The sequence below is a fragment of the Glycine soja genome, chromosome 5 (genome assembly GCF_004193775.1).
Source record: "Glycine soja cultivar W05 chromosome 5, ASM419377v2, whole genome shotgun sequence".
Classification (NCBI taxonomy): domain Eukaryota; kingdom Viridiplantae; phylum Streptophyta; class Magnoliopsida; order Fabales; family Fabaceae; genus Glycine; species Glycine soja.
The window spans coordinates 34,274,476-34,283,925 of record NC_041006.1 but is presented as its reverse complement, the minus strand read 5'-3'; the positions used below and the strand labels follow the sequence as shown (position 1 = coordinate 34,283,925).

General features: G+C 25.4%; 1 protein-coding gene across 2 annotated transcripts; it reads right to left on the bottom strand.

The window, feature by feature from the left end:
• Window positions 1-2,981: 2,981 nt before the first annotated feature.
• On the bottom strand, window positions 2,982-8,852 carry LOC114412673. 2 transcript variants are annotated; one of them, XR_003666808.1, is made up of 6 exons: window positions 8,270-8,852; window positions 7,980-8,120; window positions 5,244-5,303; window positions 4,699-4,747; window positions 4,122-4,214; window positions 2,982-3,256 (listed from the first exon to the last, which is right to left on the bottom strand). XR_003666808.1 is itself a non-coding variant. In XM_028376652.1 (5 exons), the coding sequence occupies exons 1-5, from the start codon at window positions 8,762-8,764 to the stop codon at window positions 3,173-3,175; spliced, it is 873 nt and encodes a 290-aa protein (XP_028232453.1). In that variant the 5' UTR covers window positions 8,765-8,849; the 3' UTR covers window positions 2,982-3,172. The 2 variants fall into 2 exon arrangements, 1 of the variants encoding a protein (XP_028232453.1); XM_028376652.1 differs by lacking the exon at window positions 4,699-4,747 and having other exon boundaries at window positions 8,270-8,849.
• Window positions 8,853-9,450: the final 598 nt, after the last annotated feature.

Sequence of the window (9,450 nt, the reverse complement as noted above, 5' to 3'; positions counted from 1 at the left end):
TAATTTGAATATATTATAATTTTGAATCAAAATATAGTAATATTATTAATTAATATTCATTAAATTACATATTACTCCTAATTACTTTAAATTAATTAAATTATATATTTTAAAAAATGATTGAGCATTTCATGTTGAATGTTTTAATTTTATATTTAAAATATTTTGTACTTACTGAATTACAATGAGTTAGGAGATGCTTGTGTAGTCTCTAACCTAACAAAAAAAGTTAACTGATATTTTATCATACTTAATAAAATTACGTATTTTTCATAAAAAAATCATGTATTTTAACATATAAGTGAATAAAATCAAAATTAAATTTTTGTTAATTTATTATGCAAATAAAACATATTTCTATTTGTTTCTAAATTTTAAAATTTCTTGTATCGATATCAACTTTTTTACTCAATATACATATCAACATATTTAATTATTAATATAGTTATTACATATTGAATTATCTTTAAAGAGACATTTCTTATTCAATTTTTTGTTTTCTTGACCGCCTTTTATTCTTCAATTTTGTTTGAATTAAAAATATAAATATTATATACTATTAATGCTCAAGATTACATATAATGATTGTGAAATTATGCTCAGTCAAAAAATGCTATAAAGATTAAATTTTCATTTTTCAATGTCATAATTGCCTTAAAATTATTTTGTATGCAAATAGGTGTGAGACTAACATAAAAAAAATAGTAAAGGACATCAAAGAATATTATTATTTAAAATTGACATAAATATTTATTCAAAATGTTTAAATGCAATTTTGATCTCCTATTTTGTTCAATTTACACTTTTGGTTCCTTTATTTTAAAATAGATATATTTAGTCCATTTGTTTGAAAAAAAATAAAATCCATGATTTTAGTTCTCTATTTCAAAATAGAGACATTTAATCCTTTAGAACATTTACAATTTTAGTCAAATGTTCAAATTTTCATATGGTTTATTTCTTTTATTTTGATATTGTTTAACCTTAAACTTAACATACTCATTTAAGGTATCATCAAAAAATGATTTAATTAATTATAACTTAAGAAATAAAACATAGATAAAATTGAAAATTGAATCAAAATTATAGAATTTTTTTAAAAATATGGGAACCAAAATTATAAATTTTCTAAAATAAAAAGATCAAATATCTCTATTTTTTAAAATAAATAAAGGACTCAAATTTCTCTATTTGAAAATGAAAAGACCAAAATTGTGGGTTGAGAAAATTAAGTTGGAGAATCAAAATTAGATTTAAACCTATTCAAAATTATGGATAAAATATTTTTAACAATTTGATATTCATGAATGGCAATTAGTTTTTTCATTACTTGCATTTGTAGTAATAATAATAATAATAATAATAATGCAGTAGAAAGTACAATATGTATAATTATTATAGATTATTGCTAATCTTTTTTATTATTATAATTATAATTATAAAAAATCTGATTGTTATCAAATTATTATAACTACATTACAATTATTATACAACTTAAAATGAATTATCTTTAAAAAAATCAAATGAATTTATTACTTAGAGTTCTTGAGAATGTTATGTGTAAAAATTCCTATTAAAAAATATATTTATTTGTGTTATTACATATTAGTGTTTTTGTTAGTGAGAAAGATTTGAACTTATGTTCTTTCCCTTTCCTTTTTTTTTAAACTATTAAGCAATTTTTATAACTCCAATTATGAATTATCATATATGATAAATTTGTTGAGTTTTATAGTAATTATTTTAAAAATTATAATTAGATAATAAATTTTGTGATAATTTATAACTCCAATTATGAATTAATGTGCATGTAAATTTAGATAATAAATTATATGATAATTAATTTTGATATAATAATTAATATGCTTACATATATGAATTTTTATGAAACCTATAATTTTTATTTAAAATTTATATATGTAAAAAATATATTATTAGATCAAAATTAATTATAATAAGACCAAAAAATACATGAGTAGATTTATGTTAATAAACCTATAATTTTTATTTACAATTTATATATGTAAACAAATTAATTATTAGATCAAAATTAATTGTCACAAAATTTATTATCTAAATTTGCATGTGCATTAAATATACATTAGAAATTTTAGTGTTACATATCGCGACATTAATTATTTTATAATATAATTGACCTATTGACTCAGTTGGTTAGAGCGTTGTGTTAATAACACGAAATTCATAGGTTCGCATCGTGTTAATAATACGAAAAGTCATGAATTTGAGGTTTGCATGGACCATTAATTTTAAATTAATTCCTAAAACATATTTTTGAAAAAAAAATTAAAAAATCATATGACTCACTGACGGATTGGGCAATCCATAAGAAAAGTAGCTTTTACATAAGGAAAAAAAAGTTCTTGTTAAGTGTAACTTGTAGTGTGTTTGTTTCACATTTAAATGTGTTTAATAATAGTAGCATGGTGTTTGACATCCTGTTAAAAACTTAATTTGAGTGATTAAGACTCAAATATAATTGAAGTTATTTCTAGTAGTAGTTTATGGATTCACTTCTTAATGTGAGTCCATATTTATTTTACCCAAGTCACATGTATTTTTAGCCGAAAACAGTTATATTTGAGTTCAATAGAATTATTATAAACACTAAAATTTTCCCTTGAAATATTTAACACAGTTATGTACACTCAAATCCTACAAGTACATAATTTTGCTCCATAGATGCAAGAGGTTAGGGACGACCCCCTTTCGAGTAGGAGACTGAGAATTTTTTTGAGCAAGAAATAAATAGAAGGAACTCCCGTCTGGAAGGAGACTCAGAACATAATATTGAAGAGAATCACATCTGATTGTTTGACTTCTAAGCCCAAGTCATTCTACCAGGCCTGATGAGGCCCAAAACTGGAATAGGTGTATCAAATTTGATACGTTATGTTCTATAATTAATAGTATTGTAAAAAGAAATATTTTTAATGATTGCGCAAAATTAGATAGATAAAAAATATTAAATTGGACATCAATTGTTTAAGATTTTGAATAATTGTAAGATATACAAAAGAAAAAGGGCCTGCACGAAATTAATTTTGAAAAATTCTTCAACTGAAACAAACTATTTTTGGGCACATTATTCGTTTGGGAAGTAAATGAATCGTAATTTGAAAACCCCACAGACACATTGCTGGAAATAAGCCCATCATTTCCTACATGTTTCCATGAATGCATTCCACCATTGCTCTCTTTCCTTCTGTTCCGAGCCCAACACGGTGTGTACAATGGCCTGCACAGAAAGTTCACTCATTACTCGTGATTCGCGACTTTGATTTCGATGTTGATAAAATTAATATTGAAACAATTGACGTTAAACATAATTAACTTAACTTGAAAGAAATCATTTTAAAAAATTATTTTGTAATTGAAAATGATATTTTAAATGTTAGTATTGAAAAATCCATTTTAATTAGATGAATAAAGTAAATCACTTTTAAAGTGTATATCTCGGCAAGTTAATAAAAAAATTCCATTTACTAAATGGTTATAGCAATAAAATTTATCTTCATGATTAACATTTTTCTATTAATAAGTAACCTTTTGTATTGTACGTTGTAAAAAATTTATGAGTTTCACAACTAAAATCAGTTTTACTCAATAAAAATCACAAGTATTTAACACAATAATCTTAAAAATATCAAAAATTACTTTAGTTAATAAAATTCTATTTTAATGATAATTTATATATATATTATTTAATGATAAAAAATACAATTATTTAAAACAATAATTTTAAAAATTATTTGGTTAATAATTTTTTTTAAAAAAATCTATACATATAGAAATTTGCTAAAGTAAGTATACTTTATTTTTCGTTGGATGCTAACAAATAAAATAATATATATATTAACATACACTCACTTGTTTTTAATTTTTTTTGGACACTTATGTTTTTAGTTGGAGTGCATTGGCAATATCAATGGTATGCACGTACATACATTAATCCGGATAAATTTTAATTCGGATTATTTATAAATGGTACCAGTTATTTTCTGTTTCTTCTTCCTTGCACGTATAAATATTTAACATCAATATGTGTACTAATGACTATTTACTAAGCGTTTTTGTAAAGAAAGAATGACTATTTTACTAACCTTGTAAAGTATAAGTCGAGCTAGCCGCAATTTCTCATACATATTATTTTCCTGTACGGCAGTCTTGTAAAGTTTTGACATCCCGCTAGGTTGCTGAGATAAATAAAAAAAACAAACTATCTATCACAATTCGTCTCACAACTCATTGTCAACACTTATTTTCATACTTTGAACACACACATATATATATAGAGGTATGAGATGATATAACTAATGATTAATTAATATTACTTATACCAATAAGATATATATTTTTTTTTAATAATTTATCATTTAAAAATTTTATAGTTAAGTATTTTTGGCTTGGAGTAATTGTGAGATGGATGATCTTTTAAAATTTTTTTTAAAAAACGTGAGTGGAGACAAAATATGTTAAAAAGTCTCATGTAAATTTATAGGGTCAATCATTGATCTTGGAAGCAGATAAAACTAATTTTCAAGGTTTCGGAAAGAATCTCATAAAAAGAATTCTAACCAACAACGATGTTGAATAAGATGTCATTATGTGAAGTGTCATAGAGTGTGAGCTATCAAGTAATCAATAATCACGAATGTTATATATGATATCAGAACAAACCTTTCTCCCACCAGAATGAAAAGGATTTAGAGGCTGGGCAGACATGAAACTGTACCATTGAGAATAACTTAAAAGAATTACTTGTTATTACTTATAGTAATAAAATATATCTAATTTTTGATAATCCATCACTTAAAAAAAGCGTGTTTGACTTTGAGTAGTTATAAGATAAGTGACCTTTCAGGAAAAGTCGTCGAGCAATCGACGATTAGAAATGTTACATGTATGATGGAAGGAAAGAATCAAATGATATTAATGTAATTTTATCTAACATACGAATTTCATTGATTCAACCGGTAAATTATTATTTTATATTATTATGACTATTTGTGTTAAATTTTATGAAAATTAAACATCAATAAAAAAGTGATTAAATTATTTATATATTATTATTTGTTTGGTAGAGGAGAAATAAGGAGAAGAGAGAAAAATGAAAATGATTTAGTTGGGTCCCTTTTACCCTATGCTATTTCTTTTGCAGATAAATAAGAAGTAAAAAACACACAATAATAAAATGGGAAAGAGGGGGAGTGAAATTCACTAACCACTTTTGAAATTTTACGAATTATGTCGTCAAGCCGATCACGGGCTTTATCAAATTCTCCCTGCATAATAAAGTAAGGTTTTTTTAAAACTGCTTTATCTACACAAGAGTTAAAAAATTGTTGCACCTATATATATGGAGGAATCTATTTATCTCAAGAGTTATTTTTTATTTTCATCTTTTATTTTTTTAAGATATAAAGGTTTAATCATTAAATATTAAAAAACAAATTATGAGAATGAATAATAATTTTTAAAAATTACTCTTATAATATATATATATATATATATATATATATATATATATTTGGTTTTATATTCATATATTTTTTTATTTTATGTGGCATTTATTACTAAAGTATCCCCATAAATGTAAGTGTAGTTATTTTGTTTAACATTACATTAAACTCATCCTTTACTTGGTCAACAAAAGATTAATTCAGTTGATAAAATGATAAGATTTAAATCCCACACAAAAATATCAATATTCGGTGAATCTTAAAGCATGAATTTTTGAGATTTAATTTAGTGAAACTTTTTATAATAAACAAGAATCTTTTACTTACATACTCAAAAAGTTTAATTTTCTTATTCATTATACTTTTTTACTTGGGCAAAATATCGAACTGTTTATATAGTATCATTTATCATCATTCAAAATTGAAATAAAAAAATCTACATTTTTTGACAAATAGTAGTATGTTTTAATATTTCTAGATTGTCATTTTAAAACATAAAATAAAGCCATTTTAGTCAAATTACTGCTTTAATTTGAGTTAGTGTAATACATGACATAACATACGAACCATGAGGATCGATTTAGTAATGAAAAGTTTGAATAGTGTCGATAAATTCACAAATTCTAATTTTGATGTACTCTATATATACGACATATAACATACATAAATTGACGACAATATCATTAATGATATGTTGTTATTTTAACTAAAAGTAAATTAGTATTATCCTCACATGAGATATGTTTAATTTGTAGTATTTTTCTCTTCAACCGAAAAATTAGATTCTTCATTAAAATGTTTTTTTAAAGCTTCATTAAAAGGATTAAATGATTAATACTTTAATCTAATTTAATGTAAACAAGCATCTAAATAATAATGAACTAACTCTTTCAAAAAAAAAATAATGAACTAAAAAAATCTCTCTTGCATTTCATGGATAATGATAAATATTTTCCTATATTAAATTAAATAAATAAATTAGAAAGATAAAAGTTATAAAATTGAGAAAAATGATTGAAATAATTTATTTTAACCTGAAACATTATTGGTATGATGATATGTTCAAATTCAAAATTTAAAAATTCAATTCAATTTTAAATTGATTAAGATTATAATAATCATAGAATTCAATTTATCTTAAAAGGAAATATATTCTTAATTTGATATATTTTACTAAGATTTAAAGTAAAGTGAAATAAGATTGAAATTAAATTTAAGTTATATTGCTTTAAAGGAATACAATTTAGAAATAATAAAAAAAATTGCTCAAAGTAGTAGAAGTTATATGACTTAATGAAGAAGAAAAGAATTTCTATACGTCCTTTTATTCAAGAATAAAGACTCTTATTTATAATATAAGGATAAGGATGAATTGTAAATAAACTCTCAAGAAGATTTTTGTGTTTGGAAGAGTTCATTTGAACCGTATTTTATGGCCCAAGTACTTGTGTAATTATTTGAGAGAGTTTATGAAGATAATTTGCATGAAATGTCTATAAGTTGTCTTCATCTTATTTCAATTAGTAAGTTCTCTTAAATAATAGTTTATAACAGTAGCTTATAACTTTTATTAAAATAATTTATTTTATTTCCATTTAGATTATACAAATAACTTATATATTAGTACTTATGACCCGTTTGTTTAAACTTAAAAAAAAAATAGTTGTAAAACAAGTGTTAAAAAAAACAGGTAGGATGTGATTCTTAAAAAAAGAAAAAAAAACTAGTTTTTAAGCAAAAACAACTTAAACAAACACACAAAAAGAACAAAAAATTACTTCTTTTATTTATACAAAATATATTTCAACAAATAAGTTTAAACAAATACACTCTTATATGATAAATAGTTATTCAATAAGTGCTTATTGAAGAGGTCATTTGGGGTGATTGAGAGTTTTTGGATATTTGACTTTTGGTTTTCAAATATAATTTTTAAAATATAATATGTTTTACAAAAATAGAACTGATTTTTAATTCATTTTCAAAACACTTTTACATCTATTTTTAAAACAAAGAAAAAAAATATTATGGATTTAGTTTTTAATTTTTAAAAAAATGCACTCTTTATATTTAATAATGATTTTTTTTTATCATTACCATCAACATCACTAAAACCATAATATTCTCGATGTTATTACTATCACCACTCACTGTCACTACCGTCAACAACAATGATGTTGCCACCATCACTACAACTTGTCAGCATTGATTTTCATCTTCACCATCATTGACATCATTATCACTATTATCTTATCATTAATATTGTTGTCAGGGAGAGTTATTTATCCAAGAGAGAGTTTTATACGTACAAGTTTTAGAATCAGATATATGACTAAAATTTAGCGCATTATGAGTAAGTAAGAAATCAAATATACAAAATTTTATAATTTTTAATAATATCAGCAAATAATAAATTTCTTTAAAAAATATCAACACAGTGAGAAGCATGCATGAGAATAAGAGACAGGGGAAGTCAATCCTATCATCCTATCTATGTACCTGAAACATGAGAAGTTCTACCATGGCCAGTTCCAGGTTCTGTTCTGGCTCTCCGCTCTCGCAGTTGTATTGCTCTTCCAGTGTTTTCTGTGCTTCACGTCTTCTATCCGGAGATTGGCTGCTTAGACCAATAGCGAGCCACTGAAAATGACGAAGATGCAAGACATACAATTATCAAAAGAGATCAATAGTTATCACTTATTAAATTAGTTTTGACCTTTTCTTCATGCAGCAACCTTTGCTTTTTCACTTCATTCTCAAAGTATTAATTATTAGCAAAAGAAGGAAACCTTAAGGTTTTTAACTTCTTGCTGGCTAGGTCCTCGCACACTAAAGTTGGAACGCATCTTATTCTGAGTATCTGCGAGTTCTTCGTCTTTCGGTATTTCCAACAGTGACTTGAGAGCAAACCTTCCTTGAGGCTTAGAAATAGGAAATTCTAATCCATTACCATAAGCTGTAGTGAGTTTAGGATTCATATTCTTGCCACTAAAACTAAATAATCCAAGAACACATGTCAGAACCAGAGAAGCTGCTGCCACTCCTCTCAAAATTCTGTTGCCACTTCCCTCATTCTCGGAGGGCATAGAGATGAATCTTTCGAGCATGCAATTTACATGCCCAAATGAACGTGTAACCGAGCTTCTGGTGGTGAAAATTTGAGGGAGAGAAAGAGGGGTGGCATGGTTAATCTTAAGATGATGAAATCTGCTAGGCCTTGCACCTTGAAATCCTTTGGAACCATAGGGAAAGGGGCAATGGCGTAGGCAAATAGCAGATTCCATTTGATGGACAGTGACTATGGGGGGCGACAAAGCAGCATATGTTATAACAAGTATTTATTTAATATCCAAAACCCAAATGCGTAAGAATGAAATTAATGCATCTCTGATGAATAATAAAGGTTTCAAGGCAGGTATCTATTTTCTGTTTTTGAAAGAAAGCAGAAGAAATGGGAGGGGCATAATTTCTTTGCTTCTTTTTACACATTAACCAAGAGAATAATATCTCGTCACTGTTGGAATAAACCTTTGCTTAAAACAAGGGAATGAGGGATTCCTTAAAGTTACTGTGGGCGAAAATTTGAATTTCTTTGCCTATCAACCAGGGCTAGAATCGGAATGCTTGTATAACACTTTTATATTGCTTTTAACTTTGATTTTCTGCTGCTTGAATTGTGAGGAATACTCATTTAAATAGTTCTTCTTCTTTGTGACAAGGGAAAAAGGAAAAGGAAAAAGTTCACTATGGACCAACTCGTGGAAATGCTAGCTTCTATATATGGACAATTTGGTGAAATTGGAGAAAGAGCTAGAAGGTTTACTATGCGGTGGGGATCCAGTAATGAGGATGTTTTCTTAGGTTTACTACAAAGATAAACTAAATCCAACAACACTAGATAATGTTGAGATTCTTCCACAGGCTTTACATGAATAGGACCATCTTGATTTACACAATACTCGAATTTCAG

Excerpts from the sequence above, each read along its gene's own strand:
- LOC114412673 (XM_028376652.1), bottom strand. The coding sequence starts at position 8,764 with ATGGAATCTGCTATTTGCCTACGCCATTGCCCCTTTCCCTATGGTTCC. Across the intron at positions 5,304-7,979 it reads TAGAACTTCTCATGTTTCAG|GGAGAATTTGATAAAGCCCG; the intron begins GTACATAGATAG and ends TTTATTATGCAG. Across the intron at positions 3,257-4,121 it reads CTCGACTTATACTTTACAAG|GCCATTGTACACACCGTGTT; the intron begins GTTAGTAAAATA and ends CTTTCTGTGCAG.